Below are 25,491 nucleotides of genomic sequence, written 5' to 3'. Positions count from 1 at the left end.
CTGTCTTCTGTGGAACCAGCTCCCAGTTTGGATTCAGCAGAGACACCCTCTCTGCTTTAAAGGTTAGAATAAAACCTTGCCTTAATGTTTAAGCTGGATCAGGTGAATTAACCAACCTGTAGTTATGCTGTTATAAGTTTAGACAGCTGCAGCACTTCATGTGATACACCGAGCACTTCTTCTCCACTGACCTCTCTTTTACTCCCCCCGCGCGTTTATATATGCCTGCAGCATGTCATTAAATTTGTGTCTTCTCTCCTTTAGCCCATGGTTTTTCACCTGTCTCCCTCTGTTCTCTTTTTCTTTTCTCTTCCTCCTCACACCCCCCCCACCCAGTCATGCTTTTGTCTTCCCACCGCTGCAAAGTGCTAGCGCATAGGTTGTTTGATTGCTGGGGTTTTCTCCAGAATACTATAGGGTCTTTATCTTACAGTAAACCTTACAGTATAATACCTGCAACAAGAATTAGAGTGCCATTATGCTAAATGCGTTGAGAGAGCACAACTGCCAGTCAGCCGTTTAAAGATTATATATAGCATATACAGGAAAGAGTATCTACAGCCTAAGCATTGTTATCAACAGAATGTGAATGCTTCATTGTAACTGTTGCACATACTTCAATTAATAAAAAATTTGCCCTTTGCTGTCATCTTTTTTTGCTATGATTGCTCCTGATCTTTATTTACAGTACAGTAACATAGCAGTGTTTTTGAGACATTAAAAGACAAATGTAGTCAAGGTTTGTATGGTGCTAAATTATACAATAATGCTAATGAGCGCATGTGCCATGGCTCACTCATTTATAAAGCTATAATGCCTGAATTTGCATCTTGCTACATAGCGTGACAGTAAGGATGGCTGCCATCTACTTACTCAGCTTTTGTAGCACAATCCATCATTTCACAGACCAGATCTAACATCATGAGACACACACACACATCTCAGCAGGCAAACTGTGTGACTGCTGCAGTCCAGCATGACAGCCCATACTGTTCATCCCATAATTCCCTATTCTTCTCCCATCCACCATGAAAGGAAGAACATAGTATCAATATTAACCTAGCTGCAGGCCTATTACAGTGTGTTTAGAAGCTAATGAGAAAATGCCAGCAGAGACCTAAAATACCAATGGGGTTGCTATGCCAACAAAGCTTCAGGACATAAAGGGACCACCAACGAGCCTGAATCTCAATCCTGACATCTGTGCAATCAGCTCCAGCACTGGTGTCAGCAGCAAAGCAGCCTCTTTGCAAACACTAAGAGCCTGTTCTAACCTCTTGTTAAATCTCAGGAAGACGCTCGAGGAATTCCCGTTTTTCATCTTTTCTTCACTAAGCCTTAAAACACAAAACTTATCAAGCCTTTCAGAATTGGAAATGCACCAAAACTCTGGAGAGATTCTCTGCATAGCACATATTTGATCCTAAGCATTAGAAGTATTAAATAGTTATAAAAAAATATTTGTAATAACAGGAAAACTCATATCAATTCAGCGAGAAGTAAAAGGAGCAGCAGTATCCAGGAAGTGGCTCACGACAGGCAGAGATGTGCACAGTTTCAGCATGCATTCAAATAGATAGATATTAGATTACATAAACTTGTGGTTCTCCCACAGCTGTAGCTGCAATTATAATGCCATCTCTAAAGAAGCCAGTTCTTTGGATATGTTGTAAAGACGTTGTTGTAAAAAACATGAGAAAGTTTTTGTTGTTGGGAGGGAGAGCAGAAAACTTTTAAAAACTCTTAGGAAAAATGTCATTTTAAGCACAAATCTCCTCACACAAGACAAACTTTGAGTTCCTTATGTAGGGGGAAAAGGAAGTGCTCACCCCCAAATTCACTCTCCAAATTTTAGCACAAGCAGACTTGGAAAACTGGAAAGCTACGTGGGTAAATTTGTATTTACGAACAAGGGATTCACATTTCATCAGTTAAAAAATAAATAATGTATTAATAAATGAAGATCTGAAGTCCTTTCCTCATACAAAATGCCTGAAATGAAGCCCCAAACCAGCCACATGTGACTTCCTGTAAATGCTGCAAAGGTTTTACAGCAAAAGCGTGACAGCTGAGGTTTTATCGACACCTCACTGACAGCCTTTACAGCTAGACACCAGATTTCTATTTTTACAAACATCATAGACAATATTTAATAACCCTTTGGGTCTTTAAATAACAGGAAACGATTGGAAAATCTCGCAATGTTTAAGGACGGATTGGGAGAAATGGAAATTTTATAGCATTGCAATGAGTCACGTGGTTAGGGGAAATCGTAATGTAAAGAAACCCAGCAGCCTAAAGGAACACGCCTTTTTGCAGAGCTTATGTGTGGAAACTGAGAGAGGGATCCATTCGACATATTTAATCAAAATGCTATCACCTTTTATAAAATAAAGAATAAAACACTCCTCACAGGGACGAGCAGAGTGGATATCATCTTGCTTTACTATGTCTGACAGTAGCTGCCAGAAGCATACGCCTACTACATAAATCGATCCGGTTGTAGCAATGCCAGCTTTTGTAAAAAATAAATAAATAAATAAATAAATAAAAGAAAGGAAAGAAAGAAAGAAAAAAGAAAGAAAAAGAAAATCAAAGGAAAAAAAGAGGCTGGACCGTTAGCATGGACAGCAAGAGGAGTGCAAGATTTCTGTATATATTTTAGCGAAAAAATTCAAACTAACATGCAGGTGATGGGAAATATTGCCTCATAGATTGCTATTTGCATCGAATGATCATTTAACAGCCCCAGATTTTTTCCGTAATGTTATCTGCAGGAGGTGGCTATTGTAAAAGTATCACCAGCAACCCTCCAAAAGCTGTAAAGATACTACTGGAGCTATGGAAACTGCTCACATCAGCAGGTCAAGGAAACGGACAGCAAGTCAAGCCAGCGCACAGACTGTTAGTTTTTCCTCTTACCTCCAACACACAGCAATGACATCTCTTATTTGCGCCTTTAGTACAGGATCCAGCTTCCTAACTGGCAGAGCTAATCTTTGCAGTATACAGTCCGGGGATGAATGGCTGGGCGGGAGATGGAGAAGCCTGCCGTCGCCAGCGAGCAGGACCAGAGCCCGACGGGATTCGCTACAGCTGATCAAAATGAAAGTTTTCACAGTTGCAGGGTGAACGCCAGCTCCGCCGTCCTGTCGCTCTGGTTTGAATGAGCTGACTGCTTATATCTGAGACTCTTTCACCCCTTCGCTCTCAGCTCTCCGGTCCCCAACACACAGCCATCTTGTTCAGCTTCAGCACCACCGCTGCGTGGACAGCTCCTGGCAGTGACGTAAGAGCGCGTGGTGGTGGTGTGTAAAGGTGGGGGAGGGGGAGTGGGAGTGAAATCCCCGATTATTAACTTCTAACTTTACACTTTGGACATTTTTGGAAAAATACAGTAATGTGCAGACTACTCGAGTCTCCCTTCATTTCTTTATATTGGGCTTGGGGGGGGAGGGAAGTCAATATTTGGATGTTGGCTGCTTTTGGTTCCCACACTACTTCAATAATGCTGAGGCTCTGGGGGGGAATCCATGACTGATAGTGTTCCACTGTGGATTTTAATCTAGGCGTGGATTAAAATTGCACTGGGAGTGTGTTTGGGATCCCTGTCATGCTGAAAAATGAAGCCAATCACATGTTTTCCAGATGGTATTGCATGGTGAATCAAACTATGACAATTTGGATTCATCACTCCATCACACCTGTTGGCACAAATTTATTTTCAGTCCAGTTCTTGTATATTGTGGCGCACCTCAGCCTTCCCTCCCTGTTTCCTTTCCTTAAGAATGACTTCTTCCTTCCACTGAGACCGTTTCAGATGAGGCTTCAATGAACAGTAGCTGGATCGGCTAAAGGTCCAGATGCACATCTCAGATCTTGTGTCAGGTTTTTGCTGGAAGTTTTCTTAAGGACTTTTAGATTCTGTTGATCCGATGTAGATTTAAACCTGGCACTTTTTCCATGTATATACTACAACGATTTTTAAGGAGACACTGCACATCATGCTGAGATGTGCCAAGTTTTTGGCTAATAGGAGTTTGTGAATCACCTAGTTGATGAAAAAACACTTTTTAAAATATTTTTCATAGATTCAGCTGAAGAAATGAAGACTTGTTGCGTTTGCAGCAGGCAGACGGACTAAGAAAGACAAGGACTGGACTGAGAGTGAGTGAAAAAGCAGCCAATGCCCCAAAACTTTAAAACTTTCCCTCCAGAAAGGCTGGCGTTGCATTGCTCAAAGCACTTTTAAAAATGTCAAAAACATTTGTTGCCTATGAAGCAAAACATAAAGAAATGAAGGGTGACTCAAAACATTCCCAAATATATTGGTTTATATTAATTAGCATCACCTATACTATTACTAATGGCAAATAGTGAAGAAAAGGTGTAAACAGTAACACATTCATCTGACCAGATTTTTCATAAAGTTGAATTTCTTTGACAAAGTCAAGGCTCACAGCAGAAAATGGAAATCGGTGCCCTTTCCACAATCGCCTGCATTATACAATCAGCTGCAGATGCTTATAGGTTTTCTAAAACCTTCCCCTTTATGTGCACACAAATGGATTCAGTAATCCTTTGATTTGTCTGGGCACATGAAAAGCCTTGCATTGTTAAAGTCGGCTTGTAGAAGAATGTAAACACAGGTTGGCTTTGGCCTTCCTGTATTTAGGTATCATTACTGTGCTCTCCCTTTCTGGTAATGGGACTCCCCTGCTGCCGACCGGTCTGCCGTCTCTGCACTCTGGTTAAAAATCAAATCCACGTCACTTTCAAAGACCTCTCTGAGTGCTGTTCTTTTCCAGAGTACAGCCTTCCTACAAATTACGTGGTTATAACTCCATTCTCAGAAACTCCCTGCAGATTTCAAATCAAATAAAACTTTTATGGACTGCCAAATGTCTTGCTACACAGCCCGAGAGCATACAATCACTTGTTCAAACCAGCACAGACGGATTGTGTATTTCTGGACTGGAAGCAGAAGAGACTTTGTTGTGCTGGTGAGCTTAACATAGAAAAGATAAATATGCTTTATACTTCCAGCTCCACAGTAAATATACCCATCCTCATCTTTTTTTAAATCCATGTTCAATTTTGTGATTTGTACAGATGAATGTATCTAAGAGTTCACAATCGAAGCAGCGTTTTTATGAATTACTCAAATGAAAAATTGACAGATATGTGACACACACACTCACCCCTTTGTCATGACATCTATGACGTTAGTAAATATTGATCGTTTCAGGAAGAACTGGGCATTTCAGTGTCAGATGAAATGCGGGAGGAAGGCCTGGTCTTCCTAACATCACAAATTTAACGTTCAGCCAAAGTGTAGTTAGGCAGCATTTGGCCACGATGACAGCACAGGTGTCTCTCCTGTCCATCAAAACTGTCTCCAGTGCCTCCGTGTTTCTTTACTGTTCCTATCTTAAGATGGGAACAGTAAAGAAAATTCATCAAATACTTCAAGATGGGCTGGGAGATGGTTTTGACGGTGCTTGATTTTCCCCGTTCCTCTACCATTAATAGTTTGAGATTTAAAAATTTCAGAGGTGCAAAAAAAAAACAAACATCCAGTTTAAGAAGGTAGTAATTAGGTAAGTTGATTTAGTGTGCCCGACTGGAAGCACATCAGCTGTTTGTGACCAACTTAAAAATCTAAATACCAGAAATGATGACGTTTTTAAACCTTGGCATGACACTCGCAAAATATGAAGCACGCCTCAGTGAAGCTAGTCCAGGATTCAGCTGCTGTTGCTGTAACCGTGTGTGGGCCCACATCTCCCTCTGCTGGGACGGAGCTTCCCCTGCATCATTACAGTTCCTCGTTTTACAGTCAGTGAATGTAACAAAACCACGTCTAATTAGTTACCTGCTGTGGGGTCTACCTCTGCAGGTGTGACGTGCTGTTTTGTTATTTGTTTTAAACACGAGGCTGTGCACTTTAAACAATTATGTCAGCAATAAATGTGCATAAATTCTCCATTTTCAGAATGGTTTAATGAACATCTGGAAAAATACAAATATTCAGTTTTCTGACAACATGGCAAACAAACTGTCCATTTCAGAACCTGACATTATCAATAGAAATTCCACCATGCATACTCACCCCTTTCCAGTTTTTAAAAATAACTACTTATGCATCCCTCCGCCAAACACACGCCACAAATCATTTACAGTAAACTGATCATTCGGCTTGCTGTACATGCCATGTACCTGTAGACGACTACACGATAAGGGAAAGGTGACTCCCAAAAGACTTAATTAAGGCAGCAGAAAGTAAAATGACATTTTATTTGATGACATTTATGAATTGTAAAGCCCCCTCAACCCCGCCGCACAGACTTACATTCACAAAATGTATGTGTGGGAATACACACGTCCACACATATTCATAAACTATAGGCATGCAGACATGGATTATGTGTGTTGTTCTGAAGTACCTGTTCCTATCTACATGCTCTGCTGATTGGCAATGATTTGACCTAAAAGCACCAAGCCTCTCGCGTGTCCGTGATCCAAGACTGGGTGTGTCTCTGTCTGCAGCCTCCTCATAACTTCTCACTGGCAAGGAATGAAAACATGTCGTTAGAGACAAGATATAAAGCAAAACAATAAAATGGAGACCCTGGACACGTGCAATTTTTGCACCAATATTACAGTGTGTTGCATTTGTTAACAAATAGTAATGCACATATAAAGCGTGCTTCATTTTGAAGGAAAATAATATAGTAATCAGTAAATGTGGAGCCCTACACAGTAGTTCTGGAGGCATTTCAAACACAACCACCTCTGAAGGTAAAAGTTATATTTATAATGTAGACAAATATGTTTAATAACAGCGCATGAGTGTCTAAGTAATGGTTTGAAATTTTAATAACTGGTTTGTTCACTTTCTTGATGAGAAAACTGACACCATTCATGCCTGTGCAGTAAATGCAGCCTTTAAAGAAGCATCCATGCAAGAAGCGACTATAGAAGCGGCAATTTAGTGAAGCAGGGAAAGTCAACTTCACTTCAAGAGATAAAGGGTGTGACCCGAAATGAATAAACTAAAGGTAAACATACGACAGGCAACCAGAGCCTAAAATGTTTGCTAACAACTAACAAAGTGTAAAAGCGAATGCTACAGTTACACCAGGAAAACAGTGGTTGGAGACAGCCGAATGACTACAATTAGTGCAACCGTGTCCAATGAACTTGTAATCTTGTTGGTTCGAAGTCAGGGATCAGGTCTGCATCACTTGCAATCAGTTTTTCCCTTCAAAGCAACTTTGGAGCACCTAGAAAAGTTGCTTTGAAGATGGCAACAAACTGCAAACATTTGCAGACACGGTCAGGGATAAAACTTTTGAGACCGGGTTAGCAATTCGATCCGATCTGTGATAATAATACACTACTAAATCAAAAATCGCGAATCTGTTGCTGTTGCAGACTGGCTGAGTAGTACCGACTCAGATGATTTGAAGACAGGTTGCCTCCCACCAGGTGACCTGTTCTGCCACCTCGAGATCGAAAGTGGTCACCCAGATGTTTTATGGTGGGGAATGCTCAACATCTGGGTCAACAGTTGGTCAAATGTGAAAAAGTTAAACGCAATCACCAGGCAACCACCAGCTTTTCCTAGTTGCAAAGGAGGCTGTCTTATGTTTGCTCTTCTATAACTGAGCAATAAGACTGACCAAGTAACAAACAACATTTTGTTTGTTTATATGTATAAAACCCAAAGCAGCTAACCAGCTTTTGGACGTAGCTTCATATTTTTGACACGAACACCTGTGTCGCCACAGGAGGGAGTGTGAGAAAAAGCTCTGGTGTGACATCTGTGACAAAAACAGGATGTGATAAGCCAAAGTGTTGAGCTGTTGTCAAATGTGTTTGGCAGCATTAAACACTAAACGCTGCATCTGAGCTGACATTAACAAAGACCAGACCACTAACTGGGAAAAAAAACTGATGGTGTTTACACCCAGTCTGAGTCCATCACATTGCATTTCAAGTGTAAAGACTTATTCAAACTCAGGTATAACCTTTTGCTTTCGCAGAGAGCCAGTGTTTGGCAAGCAAATCGATATATCTCTTGGAAGACGACACAGAGTATCCGTTCGCTCCATTACAGCTCCCAGTATTCTATTTTAAATTATCCACCCTATCAGTCTGAGTACTGTATATAATAATTAGATTACCTGTCCAGGTGAGATAGGACCTCACAAAGCTGGGTAAGCAGGGCACGGTGTTTATGAGGGTTGCCCTCGAGCACTCCGCTGAGACGACTCAGGTATGAATCCAGATTTCCAAGAGATGCTGTCTCCCCAGTACCTGTTCAGGATAAATACAGAACTGACTGCAAATGTTTAATTTTGATCATTTCAGACGAGACTCTAATATGTATAAACTAAACCTTGCTGTTGCTATAGCCACATGTTTAAAAGTCAGGAAAAAAGAGAGATTCAATAACAGCAGCATTATCTAATGTTTTGCCCTCCTACTGCATTTCCCTTCATGAGTCTGACCCAAGCAATGCTGACCTGGCAAGGGCACCGATGAGAGACTGTTGACCAGTGTGTGCTTAATGGCCATCAAGTGTTGCTGGAGAGCCTGGGTACGTTTCTCATCTTGCCCCAATTCAGCCTCCAGGCGCTCTTTAGCATTGTACATGTCCTTAATGTGCCGCTGCAGCACTGCATTCTGCTCCTCAAACTCAATGTTGGCCTTACGGAGGCGTCGCAACTCTGCCTCTCGAGCTGAACGCAGAGAATAAAAATAAAAAGAGTTTGACGGGCTTGGAAGTTTAATCGAGAATGTCCGATTACCTAACAGAGCAACGGCACAGTTCTGTCTTAACACTACTAGTCAGGCGCTGTCAGTTCCTCTGTTACCTTTGTTCTGATCGAGGAACTCTTCGGTGAAAATAGGAATGTCAAATCTGTTTGAGAGGTCAGAAGCCTAAAACAGAAAGAGTCAGCAAATGGACAACTGACGGGAAAGTGACACCGAAGAAAACAGTAATAACTGATTAGAGCGTCACCTACCTTTGTTAAGGAGGATCCTGAACTAGTGCCGATAACTGCAGATGGTGTGTCTTCTAAAAAAAATTGTATGTGCATTACATACAGCTCACATAAGACAGAGCAACTCTAAAGCAGTAAGCAGAGGGTAGTTGTTACCTTTTTTGATCCTCTTGTCTTGTATTTTAGCACTGGTGATCTGATAGGCCTCAGTCTGCTGATATTCCTTCAGTTCCTGGGCATACTGCATCTTCTCTCGTTCCGCTTCATCCAGATAACGCTATTGGTATACGAAATATGTTCAAATACAACAACACCCTGTGCAAAACATCACTAAATATCCAGCTGATGACGTTATTTTGTGTTATATTGAACAATCTGCATGTGCATGGGACACTTTTAAAAGCTACCTGTTTGTCCATCGGAGCTAATCGTGTCCACTCTGCTCCGAGTCTCTTGGTGATTTCTGGGAAAGGTAAATCAGGGTATCTGGCCCGCATATGTTCTCGCCGTTCATTCAGAAAGCGCACATATCCTGTAACAGGTGCCTTGGGACCATTTGGCAGCACCTTCTTCCTTTTCTTTCCCTTCGGCCAGCCTCTTTTCTTGGGCTGCAGATGGATGAAACAACAGTCTCAGAAAGGCAAGGACAGTCTAATCTAACTCCTCCTGATGCAGCTAGTGACTGCCTTAATAATCAGCTAAGATCCACTGGCTCTAAAAAAAAGAACATGGCAGCAGGGCTCAGGATTGCAAATATAGATCTGAACAAACCACGAGGCTTCTGGAACTATGCCATTTGGACCGATGAGACCCAGGCAGAGATGTTTGTCCATAAAACACAACAACACATTTGGTGCATATCAGCACAAACACCTCAAAACATCTGTAAAGCATGGCAGAAGAAGGGTAATGATTTGGGTTTGTTTTGCAGTCAATGAGTCAACCATTGACTCCTCTGTATATTAAACTGGGTCATGCAAAAGGTCAATGATCCCAAGCACAGCAGCAAACCTTCAACAGAATGGCTGAAAAAAAAAAAAAGCATGGTGCTGCAATGGCCCAGTTAAAGCCCACATCTAAAGAGCATGCAAAAACAGTGATGGAAGAGACACAGAAAAGCACTCCATCAAGACCCTGCTGGCAGACTAATGAGTCACAGTGTGTCCTTAGTTTCAGGACCCTCCATGGAGTCCAAAAACTTTTTTTTAAAAACCTGAGTGTACCTGCTGAAGCAAAGTATTTAACCAAATATGAACACCCTTATTTTCCCAATTAAAAGATTTAAATGAAATTGACTGCATCAAATCCAGTCCACTTTAGTCAGCTGCAGCGGTGCTCACCTCTTCTGGGGGTTGATCCGCTGTCTGTGAAGCTTTGGGCTGATGTGATGCATCACTCTGCTCTTGTTTGATCCCTCCCATGATCTGTGTCCGTGCAGCTGACTCTCAGAATAAAAACGTGTTTATCCGTTAGAGAGTAATTCCGTGGGGAGAAATCTGTGCAGAATTAGAAGGTTTAAGTAGTGTACAAAATATATTTACTAGCATCGATTATAATTAGCTATTTCCCCACAATAACGCCGATTTTCAAGCTAACCTGACTGCTAGCAGTTCAGTGTGGCTAACGTTAACTAGTCGCAGCTCTCACACACGCACATACACAAACAACGGGCAGAAATCTACACAATAAAAGATAATCCACACCGCCACACCGCCCACCCTTCTGGTGGTAAAAATTAAAATCAGACACTCCTAAAAGTAGAAGTGTTTCTTCACCACGGAAAATTATAGATTTTTACAAATATATTTCTACTTTTTGGATTTTATTACTCACCCGATAATGAATCCCTCAGCCAAACAGGAAGAACAGCCTGCCTGTCTCCTGATTGGTCGATTGGGAGACTCGTGATTGGTTGGCTGGTCGAAGACCCCCTCTCACCCCCCCACCCCCCGTTTCCACCCAGAACCAGTATGCGCCGCACTCAGATCAGATGGAATAAATACAAAGGCAGGGTTTTAAAGATGTTATGAATTTTTAAAGAGCTGTAAGGGCAGGACGAAAATAGAAGTAGTGACGTAAGACGCTTTGTCGTCGTGTAGATATGGTTGGAGTTGTGTAAGTTACGTACTTTTTTTTTTTACAAAACAGCTTAACACAAGCAGTGTTTATCTTTATTTTCTACTCTACAGATCTCCTACATGATTACTTCTCTATTGCTGTAAGGCTGACAGTAAAAATGTTTTCCACTGTGGCTCTTAGTTCAGGGTCGCCTAAACCGAAGCATTCACCACTATGTGACACATATCAGTGAAACATGCGCACAACGTGGCCATAGGACCTTTTCGTACTTTTTTATTTTAAGTCTTCACCGGAAGTTCGTTTGCTATTCGCTTGGGCTTCTTGTCAGCTGTTGGTCGTGCTTTCCACGTCTGCTGTAAAATCCATTACGTACTTTGGTGTCCTCTGGTGGTCATATTATGTAACTGCTGGTGTGTGCACATACAGGAAAGGTGGTTTTCAACCTCTGTTATAAAATCCTGCTTGAAGCAAGTCTGGCAACTCGACAGCCATCTTGACAAGCCTCCGGGGACCTGTTTAGGCAGTTATTTTAAAGTTTTACGTTTTTTAAGCATTCTCGTGGATACCACTGCTTGAAAACTACTTACAGAAAATCCGCTGCAGCATCTGATGAAGAAAACCTAACTCGAACTTTGATGCTTTAAAGATCTTTTTTTTTGCTTGGCATCTTTGCTGTTGTGCAATTCTCTCCCACATCTCTTTTCTAAAAGATTTCTCTCGCTTGTTGAAATATTAAGTTTACTTCTTAATAGAAATAATACTTTGGCATATAATCATAACAACCTGCCCCATATCCCTTAAGAAAAAGCAGGGAAATGTACTCGAATTGGATTAATCAACGTGAAAAGCACTCTTTCTACTTTTTGTGGTGTTGGTCAAGGAAATAGGTCAGATTTTTTATTTATTAAAATGCTGTGAAGCCGTGCATGTGAAGTGCAGGACCCTCTTCAGTCATTCGTGATTTATCTTTGTTGAGGATCATCACTAATTCAAAGATGATGTGGGACACAAATTTATTTAATAGCAACTATGTTCCAAGCAGAACTGCAAACGGTCACCAGCTGGCATTAGAGGAGTGCTTACGTCAGATATTCCTTACTTCGGTTCAAAACATATCAAACTACTTTTTTGACAGTTTATAAAAAACATAACAGATTTTTAACATTGTTTTTCCTTTCTCTCTTTTTTACTCACTGACTGAACAGAGATTCAATGGAAGATTACTAAAACTGTGTACCATTAAATTCACCAAAATCAGTCAATGATGCAATTTTTGTTTTTTTACACTTGTGCTCTTTAAATATCAAACATCCTGACACTTAACTGGCAAAGCTCCTTCTTGTGCATCCGTATTAGATTTTATTTTAATTTCTAAAGTCTTAACCAGGAGATTTGCAGCCAAATAAGGCTTTAGGTCAGTCAGCCTGCGGTATTTGAATGACAGACCCATTCATACTTTTCTAATACTCCTTCAAAAACACAAGTCACAGGACTTAGAAAACAGATAATGTCCAGTGTTGCATCAAGCCTCACAGAGTAGTTTAAGGCAGGAAGTCTTACTAACGACAAGTTTTCGTTGTGACAACTAAGCCCCGCCCCACCGAACGCTCTGGGTGTGGCTGTTATGCAGCGCTGGAAATGCAGGAAAGCCACTTTGCTCATGCTGCAACAGATGAATACATCCATGTGACATCTGAGTTGGAGAACTCATGTCCACCAGACAATAAGCAGAGCAGGCAAATCTCTGTACAAAACCATATCGGTTATATACTATTAACTGTATGCCAATAAATATGTGTATTTTCCCCATAGGCTTGAAGAGACATTAACTAGATTTCAAAGTTCTAAACTGCAGTACAATTAGGGCTGCTCGATTATGGCAAAAATGATAATCACGATTATTTTCACTGAAATTGAGATCACGATTATTTGACGATATTTATTTAACCCTTTAAGACCTACCATAGAACCAAGTCCGCCAGAGCTTATATTATTTTTTTTGTACATGCTGTAGTGCCATTTGTGGGAGCATTTCAAGTTGCTATACATCAATACAACTGTTATAGCCCATATTTTAATAATATGTATGCATTAAGTCCATAGTAACTACATTAATTGCAAACAAGTGCAATAAACTACAAAAAAATTGAAAATCGTTTTTGTTTTGTTTACATATATTTCTACTTGGAGAAATTTAAGAGGTTTATCCCTCAAAACTTTAAATACAAAAAAGTTGCAAAAAATAGTTTACAACAACAGGAAATTTATTTTGAGTGTCTTCATAGTTTTATTTTGGAGATACAGCAATTTTTATATACTGCAGGAAAAACAAAAAAAAAAACAATCCTATGATGCAAATTTGCAAAGAAAACAGCACGTGCATCAAAATAAACTATTTCCAGCTGTGCAATTCGAGTTCTAAGCATCCCAGCAACTATTCAGAAAAGTATAGAGTCAAACATGACTTATAAAAACACTAGTATAAGTATAGTATAGTATAGTTTTTTACTTAAGGCCTACAAGTAAAAAACTACATTTTCCGCAAAAATGACATCACTTCCGGTTTCGGGCAGGAAATGCGATAGTTCGAGTTGACGTCTTTTTCAAAGTGGGAAGTGTTAGGAACAGCTGATGGATCGGCAAAGCGTGTTTCTGGAATATTATGTTTTTGTTCCTGCAAGCGCTTTTTATGCAATTTTTGCAAAGCTTTATGTGGAAGGAAACTGTGACCGAGGACAAGCTGATGGCATAAGATGTAAGTACAACTCCTCCGGTTTCATATGCAAAACAAATTATTGCGCTAGCTTAGCGGTTCAGGTTCTACAGGGATTTAAAAATAGTTACGCAAAACGGAGTGTGCTGCTCTGACCGGCTTTAAAGGGTTAACAATAACAATGTATTGAATAATGACTTTAAAAAATAATATAAAATAGTGTGCAAATACTGATAACAGTGCAAATGTTTGCAATATAAACATTTGCACTGGTACGCTCATCAGAACATCAGAACATGCAGGTTAAATGGGGAAGCAGTATTTCTGCCCCCTTTGGTGTCAGCAATGGTGTCAGACAGGGTGGGATTTTGTCTCCAATTTTATTTAATTTATATGTCGATGATTTGTCCATACAGCTGAGAGCCTGTAACACTGGGTGTATATTAGGTGAAGCACTGATAAATCATCTTATGTATGCAGATGACCTGGTTGTTTTTAGTCCAAGCAGTGCTGGGTTACAGGATCTTCTTAATGTCTGTACTGAATATGGTGTGCAATATGACATTGAGTACAATGCTGCTAAAAGTGCTGTTTTGATATGTAGAACCAAGCAGGATAAACAGCTAAATTTCCCTTTGTTTAAACTGGCACAAAAAACTCTTGAAGTTCATAAAAAGGTGAAATACCTCGGTCACTTTATTACTGAGCAAATGAATGATGATGATGACATATACAGACAACGATGTAAGCTCTATGTGCAGGCAAATACTATTGCACGCAAATTCAGCTTTTGTTCACTTCCAGTTAAAGTGGCTTTGTTTAAAGCGTATTGCACACCGCTATATACTGCCCCCTTGTGGTCATCCTACAAACAATGTAGCATGCAGAAGCTGCATGTTGCATATAATGATGCGATGAGAATCCTTTGCAGGATACCTAGAAGTGGTAGTGCCAGTCAGATGTTTGTAGCTGTGGGTGTCTGGACTTTTAAAGCACTTTTAAGAAAGTTAATGTTCAGTTTTAGAGAACGACTGGATGGTTCGAGTAACAGTATAATTTTAGCACTCACAGATCCGACAGTGAGTGGTTCCCGTTACTCATCCAGTCTCAGAAAGCACTGGTTAAAGTGTTTGTGTATTTATTGATTTATTTTAAATAATTGTGTTTTATGTATATTATGGTTTTATATTTTTACAAATGCTTTATATACTTATTTATATACATATATATATTTAATGGTATACCTTGTGTTGTGTGTGTGTGTGGGGGGGGGAGTTGTGTGTGTGTTTCTTGTCTTGTTTTTATGGACATGTAGTCTGCCAATAAAGATTGAATTGAATAAATGAAAAATGTAAACATCTATGTTTAGTCAACTTTGCAGTGTTGCTCTGTGGTGCAGCTACTACATCGTAGCAAAGTTTACACACTGTCTACTTGATCCACGTCTAACTCCGCCAACCCATAATGTTTCCACACCACTGAAGTTTTTTTTTTTAACCTCTTTTCAACCAACGGCAGTCACTCTCCTCTCCAAATAACTTCTGCTTAGCTTTCCGAGCTTCCCTCGGGTCCTCTTAATTGTTGTGACGCGTGTTCGAAATGGAGAGCGGTGCGCTTGACTTACCACACGGAGCAGCGCGAGAGTAAAGCATGAGGGAGGGTCTAATAATCGGCTCAGTCATTTTTAATGATCGTTGAAAGCCCAGATCGTAATCGTGATTAAAATTCGATTAATTGAGCAGCCCTAAGTACAATAAAATCAAACAGTTAACAAAATGCTCATGGATGTACACACCCACCCACCAGTCTTTTTAATCTTCAGAGTATAAACTGCCATCACTTTATCCTATTAGACATGTGGAGTGCTGCACATTAAAGAATGTTGTCTCTGGCCAATAAGTTTGTTTCAGCTCCCCAGTTTGATTTTTAGATGGTAGTCAAAAGTAAATATTTGTGCCAAATGAAATTGCTTTGAGGCACTGAGTAATCACATTTATGGGAATGGGATGGACCAACAACCAGAACACTGTCTTTAGCCACAGGTGTTGCTGGCAGCAGGGGTATATAGAAAAGAAAGAAGTACAGGCCAGGCTAAAAGCAAATAAAGAATAATCATTCCAAATTCAACATTTTCACCAGATTTACGAGTGGGCAAAACAAAAAAGAAAACTACCCACACAATCATCCCCAATAAAGAAAGCAGCTTGATACATAAAGTTTTTATTTTCTTTTATTTATCGTTTACAATTTTTGTAGTCATTTCTTAATTATTGTCAATCCTTTTGGCAAACATTAGTGCTCACTTTGTTCTGTACAGTCCGGTCCCACAACGTAGACTTAAATGTGTTGGGCATGGAGGAATGAGACAAGTGCCAAGAGGGGTGTCCAAGCTTTTACAATTTGTCCAGGTAGTTGTCCAAGGCTGGGACACCTTCTTTGAGACCTTTACGTTTACGTGTCTCAAGGACAACTACACCAGGCTTGGATGTGGCATCCAGTGGGTTTCCAGGGAGGATCTGCCAATGGTCAAACACGCACTGTGGGAAAGCCTGGCCACCAGTGTTGGAACGCAGGTCAGCTGTGAAACCTGGTGACAGAAAGTATTATTTAATACCTCGTATACTCAGAGTATCACATGACTTGAAAAACACATTTTTTCCCCCCTGTTGGTCACATCTAAATATTAGGGGTGCAACGATACACAAAATTCACGGTCCGGTTCGATACTTTGATGTCACAGTTCAATATTTTTTCGATACAAAAAAAAAGAAAAAAAAGAAAAAAAGTTCATGCTTTTTTAATTTGTCATTTATTAAAATTATAAATATATATTTTAACTCAAAAGTAAAGTTTTTAAATATAATGTTGCTGAAACAACAAAGTAATAAAAAAAATAAATCTCTGATCGAGGAATCACTCATCTTTGGAAAAGAGAGTTTATTACAGAGAAATGGCTCTTTCCAAAATAAAAGCTATACTATACGCTTCCTCTGGGCTATAGTCTCAGCAGCATATTAAACATATCAGGTCCCCATAAGGAGAATCATGTGCTAACGGCTGTCTAAATTACTCTGGTAAAGTTTGTAGCATGCGTGCTTGTTGTTTTTGTCTGCTTCCACTTGTCTTTGCACTAGGATGATGTCGGCGTAAATGTGCTGTCATATTCGTTGTGTTCCCACTAGTGCTGTCAGCGTTAATCTAGTTGAAATGATGTTAACGCCACAACACGGCAAGTCTCTGTTAACGAGCTACCGCAGATCGCCCCGTGTGTGGGGCTGGACAGCGTCAACACATTAAGGCGCTAACTGCGCTAACGCACTAGTTCCCACCAATGTAATTGAACATTGGCACATCCAACATACTGTTTTACTTTTGTCCATGACGCGCTTACCTTCAGGGTCATACGTCACATGAAAACCAAAATAGTTCCAAACGCCAGATCTGAATGAGGGTGGGGGAGGTTCAATTTGCCATGTTGCAAGGAGAGCTTAACTTCTGTCTCGCTAGCTTGCCCTGCGCTCAGTGAATCTGCGTTCGACTATTCCGCCTAGGCTGCACTGTCGAGCGCAGATCCACTGAGCACTCAACACAGACAGCATTGTCAGAAGGAAAGTTGATAAAATAAATTAAAAATTTTGTGTTGTTCGATACATATGCGTACCGAACCGAAAGTACTGTATCGAACGGTTCAATATCGATACGAGTATTGTTGCACCCCTACTAAATATAACACAGCTTCATATTCATTTTAAAATACAGAAAACAAGCAAACTTTCACCTGTTGGTAATTTTTGAACTTGGGATTGAAACCTGAACATAAATTAAGCTTAGATGATGATGCCGTTTGACTCTTCAGAACAAAAGAGGACTTACCAAATGACTCGTTGACAGGCAGGTAGGCCTTGATGACATACATAGGTGTTCCCATGACCCTGGACTCCTCGAACACATGACCACGCCTCCTGGTCAGCACACCGTAAATCCCACCCATTGCACCTTCAGGGCACTGTGGAGCAAACAGATGGTGAGTGGTACCGACTTCAGTTTGTTTAATGCTATTAAAGTGAGCTGTGATAAAAAGACTAAAATCAGCATTACTAAACTCTGTAGTGCATTGAAAGGTGTGGTAAACTCGTTCAACAAGATTTAGAATTAAAGAGATTTACAAGGTTTAGCTGGCAGCAACCGTCAGCCCTGCAACTCAACCATTTAAACTGTATTATTAGAGACTCTGCTTTAGTCAAAGTTGGGTACTTATTAAGCAATGAAATACTTCATCTCAGCTAATTTGATTCACTGAACCAGAATACCGAACTTTTTTTTTTAAACCTTCTGGCTCCCTTTTAAACGTAGCAGTCTATCAAAGTGTTAACTGCACCAACACCGAAATCCAAGTATTCCATACTTCACTTTTAATGACTTTAATAACTGTAGTATTTTTTTATTTTTCTGTCCCGTACAATCCACCTATTGACACAAGCTTTGGATATAACTTTCCCTGTGCCATTTTCCACGAGCTACGAATTGGAAACTAAAACATCACAGGGGAAAAACACTGACCTGGATCTCGACAAGGTAGACGGGCTCCATAATTCTGGGCTCAGCTGTGAGCTCACAAGCATACAGAGCTCTGCGGGCTGTGGGGATAATCTGGCCACCACCACGGTGAATAGCATCTGTATGCAGGGTCACATCATGGATGTCGAAGCGAATGGCACGCATGTTCTCTTCACAGAGGACACCCTGAAAACATTCAAACACCACTTTTAAACAAATATCCATGAATCACTGGATAGAACGTTTTTAAAATGCTTATATTACACTCACGAGTATACTCTCAAGGCTCTTACCTCCTTGGCGGCCCACTGGAAACCAGCGACAACACTGTCCTTGATCTCATTGAGGTACTGCACTCCCTTGGTAACATCCACCAGCAGGTTGGGGCCAGTTCCATCAGGACCGAAGCACCAGATTTTTCTGGCCTCGCCGACGTCCCATTCGTACTTGTCAGCAAGGTAACGGGCACGGCCCTTGAGCTCCTGACGAGAGGTAACGTCACCCTTCTCAATGTCTTCTGCCAGGCCTTCCTCGAAGGGACGGGCTTTCATGAACAGACGGTTGTGCTTGTTGGGTGACTTTGACAGACACATGATATCTGACTCTGCACTGACTGTCTCTCTGTAGGACACCACAGGATCAGATTTCTGGAAAAAAGTGTTAATGCACAAATGTTTAGAGGGACATATCAAAATAACGCCTAAATATCTCATCTGTCGTATAAACCTTAAGATTAAGTGCAGTGCTCTTTTACTTAAATTCAATATATTACCTTGATTGGAATGCAGGCATGATCCTCCTCCAGATCCTTCAGACAGATCTCCAGGTGCAGCTCTCCAGCTCCAGCAACAATGTGCTCTCCAGACTCCTCAATGATGCACTGCACCATAGGATCAGACTTGGACAGACGCTTCAAACCCTCCACCAGCTTAGGCAGGTCAGCGGGATTTTTGGCCTCCACAGCAACTCTGACAACGGGGCTGACGCTGAACTTCATCACTCTCATGTTGTGTGCCTGGTCGTAGGTGGTGATGGTGCCTGTCTTGACGAGGAACTGGTCCACTCCAACCAGACCCACAATGTTACCACAAGGCACATCTTCAATGGGCTCAACGTAACGGCCCATCATCAGAATGGTCCTGGTAGAGATCAGAGCAGGACAAATCAGTTCTGGCCTACCTACCTCACAAATTTATTGCCAATAATTAATTAAGAAGATGCTGAAACCAACCTCTGAATTGGCTTCAAGTAGAGGTCGTCCTTCTTGCCAGGGACGAAGTTTGGTCCCATGATGCGTACCTTCAGGCCAGTGGACACAGACCCAGAGAACACACGACCAAATGCATAGAAGCGACCCTTGTCACTGGTGGGGACCATCTTTGAGATGTACATCATCAGGGGAGCCTTGGGGTCGCAGTTCTTGATACCTAATGACCATTAACACGCAAAGCAATGTCAAGCTTAAAAATAATAATCCAACGACTAAAATTCTGGGTTATTTTAAGCAGGTGTTTCAAACAATGTCAACTGCTTGGTGCATGAGCAAATTTGAAATACATCAGCTGCATACCCATGGCAGCCTCGTCATCTCCAGGTCCTTCATAGAGGAGCTCACAACGGTACTTCTGGGCAGTGACAGGTGAAGGCAGGTGAATGGTGATCATTTGCAGAAGGGCTTCTCCAGCGGGCAGCCAGCGGCGCATGACAGCCTTCAGGAGAGGCTTGCCCTCCTTATCCTTGTCCTCATTATCCAACTTGATGTCCATCTTCTGGATCAGTTTGGCAGCTTCATCCTTTCTGAAGTTCATGATGGCATCAAACACCTAGAGGGAAACCATTTATATTAGTTCAGTGCAATTTATTATGAACATGCTAATAAAGCATCTGCGCCTGCTCAGGCTTAAGGTTGTCATCACTGATTAGTCAGGTCAAAGTGAAGAATGTTTGAGTCATCACATGCAGGCATACAAGGCAACTTTTATTCTGACTAAGGCAGACTAACAAGTACATAAGGTCGGACCGCCAGTGTTGCCATTTCTTCTTCCAGTTAACCCTTTTTAAATATTTAAACATTATCAAAGGTTTCATACCTTAAAGATGGGATCCAGAACAAGAGCACAGAAGGTGCGGGGGTACTTTTTGCCATCGGCTCCAATTGCAGACTTGACGAACTTTCCATTTGCTGTGTCATAGTACCTAGAAAAGAAAAAGTGTAATTAATCATTACAGATACACTAAAAACATTTATATAACAGAAGCCACTGTTAATTTACTTTATTAAATTAGAATGTATAAAAGCAAAAAAAAACAAAAACCCCACCCTGTGCAATTTCCCATCATAACCTTATGCTCAGAATCACACTTTAAACTCTGCACAATTCCCTCTGAAATGGTCTCTTTAAGAGAGCCCCCATGCACTCAATCTGACATCTCGACAGCCCTCAACACTACAGCTGAGGTTCTATGTATTAGAAACGCACCTATCACCCCACAGCTTCTTCATCATGTCTTCCACCTTCTTGCAGCGCTCAACGGGTGTCATCTGGGCGTTGCCCTTGGCAGCAAACTTGGCTGCATACATCTCAGCAAACTGCTTGAGGGTGAAAGCCCAGCCATGGAGGCCGGAGCCAAAGCCAACGGTGCCGAGGACTGGATCAACCTTGAAAGTGAGACAACAGTATATCAGCAACTGTGCTGAGTACTCAGACAAACGGACAAATCTTTGTTCCAATTAAAACGTTCAGACTGCTACGCACCATGATGTTACCCATAGGTCCATTTTCATCCTCGCCATAGGTGGAAATGATTACGTTGACAGACTCAACAATACGCTGGAAGGTCTGGTAAAGGTCTTCAGGTTCAAGCTGCAGCTCCAGCAAGGCACGGTCCATCTTGTTCATCATCAGGACTGGCTTAATACGCTCGCCAATAGCCTGACGGAGCACAGTCTCAGTCTGCACACAGACGCCTAGTAGGGACACATAATACGACAACTAATTGAAGAGCATGTAAAGTTATAAATCTTATTTCAGATAAGCAAAAAAAGTATCAAGGACTGTGCTGGCACAAGTCTTCCTTTGGTGTGTGAGCATATTCTTAATGCATGGAAACAATTTACTCTCAGTTCTTTAGTCATGTTGACTGTAAACTTGTCCTGAAACCCAATGCCAATACTCATCTCTCCTAACCAATCTAAACACAAACACTAAAGCAGGTCACTATTAAATAGCTGGGCTACAGCTAAAAAAATATCTTGCAGTTCTACTACACCTAGTATCTTATTTTTTGTGGTCTTGGAACTGGCAGGTGAAAATGTTAAAAGCCCACAAATATTTGGTTTGGCTCTTACCAGACACGCAGTCCACCACAACCAGGGCTCCATCAGTGACACGGAGAGCAGCAGTCACTTCAGAGGAGAAATCAACGTGCCCTGGGGAATCGATCAAGTTGATCAAGAAACCAGAGCCATCCTTGGACTGCTTAATGAAGGCGGTGTCATTTTCACTCAGCTCGTAGTACAGGGAGATAGCTCTGCAAGTTAAGACAAAACATTTAATTTTACCACAAATTCTGTGCTCAACATAGCCCAACATACCACATAATGACCAAATACTACGATACACTGTACAGGTATTAAGAAAATTGAGCTCTATATGAAACTGATATGAGATTCTTTAATCCCAGCACATTTGTTGTCTTAAATTTAAAAATCTCACATCAATTAAAATGCAAAAAAAATAAAATAAAAAATTCCTTACGTTGACTTGATGGTAATGCAGCGCTCCTGCTCATCTTTGCGGGTGTCTGTGAAACGGGTCTCTCCAGCACGAGCTGAGGCAATGATGCCAGCCTTTGACACCAGGGAATCTGTCAAAGTTGACTTTCCATGGTCCACGTGCGCAATCACGGACATGTTACGGATGTTGGCCTTCTTGTCCATGATGGCACGGATCTGGTCTACGGTGAAGTTCACCTGAAGGGACAGAGTCAAGATTAGACCATTTAACACATGTCTGATTTTCTTGGCCCTAAGCTTTAAAATAAAAATAATTTAAGAAAGTGAGTTGAAAATACAATGTTGTGATTATTTTATTTTGATTCTCCTGTTAAGTGCAGATGAGGTTAAAGGCATCATTTGTGACACCAACTAATGTGGGACAAGATACTAAAGACGGGATAACGGTAAAAGTGCACCCCCTTTATGTCCGTTATTTTAAACAACAGGCTCTGTGGCTCACGCTTTGTGTAATTCTGCTTAGTATACATGGATCGTTCATTTGCTACATCTAACAATAACTGCGCCCTCAGCCCTGTAAAAATGTTGCTTACATAAGGTAAACTCAGCTGTGCTGCACTTCCACCCTGGGCGTTGGGTGTCCGCCATCATCAAAGATGACGTTACTGTTGTCTACGTTTGGCTTAAAAAAGTATCCAAGTCGTCTGCCCCGGGTTTTATCCAAATATCGATTTGAAACCATCATATTTAAAAAAGTATCACCTTACTTAAAAATACGTTGGCAAAAGGCTGTTAAAACACAAACACCCGGCATAACGTCGGCGTGAGCAGGCCACGTGTACAGACTTTGAATCCATGCTAAATGCTAACACTGACAGCGCCGACGTACCGGCAAATTATTCCTACAGATCAGAACGAGGTCAAGCTCACTTTTTAACCATTTGGCTTGACCCATTACGTTTTCAATTTTCAAAAGCCTACTCATATCTTGGTTCTGTGACATTTGTATGGCCATAAGTGACAATTTACTGGAACGACGGCTAACGATGCCGCAAAACGCAGTCGTTGTAAAGTTAGCTACATTAGCGGTTACAATTTATCATTTTAACCTTTAAAAGAGTCGGGAGAAACGTTAATCCTTCCACGGAGGCACTAACGTAGGCAAATAGATATGTGTGATTTAGCAACATTTTCAAACTGCCTTTAGTCAGCCTTCGCGGGCCTTGCAGGCCACCGGCAGATAACAAAATGGTTGCCATTTTGATCAGAGCACAGACCACACACACTATTATGCAAGTAACAATACATCCTTACAATATTCACATACTCAACTTAATATTGACAGCGAGGAAAGCTTATGTGCCCAACAATTCATTACTCAGTTTAAAAAATAACATCAACTCACCATTTTGACAGATGGTTTTGGATTCTCTTGGTGGAGAAAAGAGACAAGGAATTTTACACTGCCCACCTCACGAGGGCATAGGCAGGGAAGAGGGCGCTGACGTCAGAAAATAGCGCTTTATACTGCTTGCGTCAGCCACATGCGTCATCACGTAATGGTACATTCGATAAGTTGAAATCGGGCACTCGAACTTTCGTTCCATGCACAAAATAAAGGAAAACGTGGCTCAATTTCCAGCTGCTTCCGGGTGCTTTCATGCGATTTATATGTTATCACGATAGTTTACACTTGGCGACAAAGGAAACACAGGACTGTCCAGAGTAACCATGCTCTAAACACAAACAAAAACACATCCAGAGATTTCGTCTTGTAGTGTAGCTCGATAACGGTAAAATATTTGCCTCTTTCACTAACAAGGTCAGCAGGAAAATAAAGTGAGTACCAGTCATACAAATACTAAATTTAGATATGTTAACAGGTAAAAATAAACAAATTAGGATAATCAACAATAAAAACAACACTGTTAAAAGTAAAAGTCCACAGGTCTCCAGTGTAGTCCTTACAATATGAAATACAACAGTGATAAAAATAAAGAAATAAAACATGAAGTTAGATTAAAGAAATAAAAAAAGGGCAGCTATTGTGCAAAACAGCATCCCAAATGGCACTGGTAAAGAGTATACACTAAAGACAGAGTTTTTAGAAATTATAGCTGAAGATAATCCTCTTAAAGGCAGAACAACATTTCCCAGAAAGGAGACAGTTAATACGATGTCCTGTCTTTATCATTTTAATATAGAACATACTCTCGGTAAACTAATTTAAATGATGATTTATAATCTTTTGTCAGTTATGGTTGATTGCCTTTGTGAATGGCTGGATGGTTAATTATTTCTTTTCCTCTAAAAAAAGATGGTCCATTAGATCAGCATTATTTTCTTGGCTGCCACCGAGATCCCCCCAGTTTCCCGAGTTAAAACTTACAGTTTTTGCCCGTTGCCTGAACACATTTTGCAAAACTTTGCTCATTGTGCCAAAACCCTAAACACAAGTAAACATGACACAACACTGGGAAATATACCATTCACATCTGCACCAAATTGAAACTCTACTCTCAAAACCTAAACTCTGCTATCAAAACCTAACATTCCTTTGTCAAAATGTAACTCTGTTGACAAAATGACACATACTTGCATCATATGCAAACACTTACAGAGCAGGGGGAACACACTAGTCTACTTTATATAAAACACTGCAGTCTTTCATTTCCATTGTTCATTCAGAAGGCATATTGGTACATATTCAGCTCGAAGTCCTTTGACCCTGTCACTGTTCCTCTCAAATGGGACTCTGTAGAGCTGCTTCATGGTGATGCTGTGTTTTCCCAAGATGCGTCTGATGGTGGTGATGCTCACATGGTTTATGTTGTTGAACACTTGCCTGTCTGCAAGTATTTGCTTTCGTAGCTGGTGGAGACGGATGGCATTGTCTGCCCTCACTAGGTCCACAACGGCAAGTTCCTGCCGTTGTGTGAACAGGCGTTGGCGTCCTCCCCCAGAAGGTCTTCGAGTCATTCTAGAGAAATACAACCACATATTGTCATCGGTTTGCTTATTTTTCTTACAGTACTTTACTGTATATACTGTATCATCCACTGTACAACACTGTACTTCAATATAAGTAATCATGGTATGTTTCACAGAAACTACCACTTTGGCTGCAAAAGGAGCATTAGCACCCTGCAGTACGCTGTACACTTGATATGGTGATATACTGTAGAACAGTACTATAAAACCATCTGAGTGGAGTAGAAGGCAGTGAGATGAAGACAGACCTGTTTTCTAGTCGGAATTTTCTTATTACAGATGCCACTGTGAAGCGGCTTAGATGTGGGTGGACTCTCTGCCCAGCTTCCCTCATAGTCAGGCCGTGGTTGATGACATGGTCCACCAAAGTTGCTCTTATATCATCAGAAATATGGGTCCGT

The 25,491-nt window shown here is 41.0% G+C and overlaps 3 protein-coding genes across 3 annotated transcripts in view; all 3 read right to left on the bottom strand.

Annotated features, from left to right (window-relative positions):
• The window catches only part of unc13a (unc-13 homolog A (C. elegans)), a 47,155-nt gene extending 43,906 nt beyond the window's left edge, over positions 1-3,249 (bottom strand). Inside the window, exon 1 of the mRNA XM_080879019.1 lies at positions 2,923-3,249. Within this exon, the coding sequence (XP_080735145.1) occupies positions 2,923-2,944 (22 nt within the window). The 5' untranslated portion in view covers positions 2,945-3,249. The remainder of the gene's footprint in view (positions 1-2,922) is intronic.
• A 2,732-nt stretch (positions 3,250-5,981) lies between these two features.
• On the bottom strand, positions 5,982-10,925 carry hmg20b (high mobility group 20B). The gene is made up of 9 exons (XM_080878220.1): positions 10,848-10,925; positions 10,355-10,510; positions 9,422-9,622; positions 9,171-9,291; positions 9,036-9,088; positions 8,883-8,949; positions 8,532-8,747; positions 8,190-8,322; positions 5,982-6,567 (listed from the first exon to the last, which is right to left on the bottom strand). Exons 2-9 carry the CDS (start codon positions 10,433-10,435, stop codon positions 6,555-6,557), a joined length of 885 nt encoding a protein of 294 aa, XP_080734346.1. The 5' UTR covers positions 10,436-10,510; positions 10,848-10,925; the 3' UTR covers positions 5,982-6,554.
• A 5,093-nt stretch (positions 10,926-16,018) lies between these two features.
• Positions 16,019-23,658, bottom strand: LOC308393481 (elongation factor 2b-like). Its single transcript, XM_080877271.1, has 13 exons — positions 23,505-23,658; positions 22,122-22,336; positions 21,713-21,894; positions 21,120-21,331; positions 20,844-21,022; positions 20,454-20,559; positions 19,934-20,186; positions 19,595-19,790; positions 19,136-19,502; positions 18,657-19,010; positions 18,367-18,549; positions 17,680-17,812; positions 16,019-16,393 (listed from the first exon to the last, which is right to left on the bottom strand). Exons 1-13 carry the CDS (start codon positions 23,505-23,507, stop codon positions 16,200-16,202), a joined length of 2,577 nt encoding a protein of 858 aa, XP_080733397.1. The 5' UTR covers positions 23,508-23,658; the 3' UTR covers positions 16,019-16,199.
• Positions 23,659-25,491: the final 1,833 nt, after the last annotated feature.

This window comes from Rhamphochromis sp. 'chilingali' (genome assembly GCF_963969265.1).
Source record: "Rhamphochromis sp. 'chilingali' genome assembly, chromosome: 3".
Lineage (NCBI taxonomy): Eukaryota > Metazoa > Chordata > Actinopteri > Cichliformes > Cichlidae > Rhamphochromis > Rhamphochromis sp. 'chilingali'.
Note: the sequence above shows the minus strand (reverse complement) of the source record. Positions and strands in the feature narration are given on the sequence as shown.

What these genes read in the sequence shown, in the direction of transcription:
- hmg20b (XM_080878220.1), bottom strand. Translation starts at nt 10,435, where the DNA reads ATGGGAGGGATCAAACAAGAGCAGAGTGATGCATCACATCAGCCCAAA. An exon ending in CAGGATCCTCCTTAACAAAG is followed by an intron (nt 8,950 to 9,035) that starts GTAGGTGACGCT and finishes TTTCTGTTTTAG; the next exon opens with GCTTCTGACCTCTCAAACAG. An exon ending in CTCATCGGTGCCCTTGCCAG is followed by an intron (nt 8,323 to 8,531) that starts GTCAGCATTGCT and finishes TATCCTGAACAG; the next exon opens with GTACTGGGGAGACAGCATCT.
- LOC308393481 (XM_080877271.1), bottom strand. An exon ending in TGTGGTGGACTGCGTGTCTG is followed by an intron (nt 21,332 to 21,712) that starts GTAAGAGCCAAA and finishes TGTCCCTACTAG; the next exon opens with GCGTCTGTGTGCAGACTGAG. An exon ending in TACTTGAAGCCAATTCAGAG is followed by an intron (nt 19,503 to 19,594) that starts GTTGGTTTCAGC and finishes GATCTCTACCAG; the next exon opens with GACCATTCTGATGATGGGCC.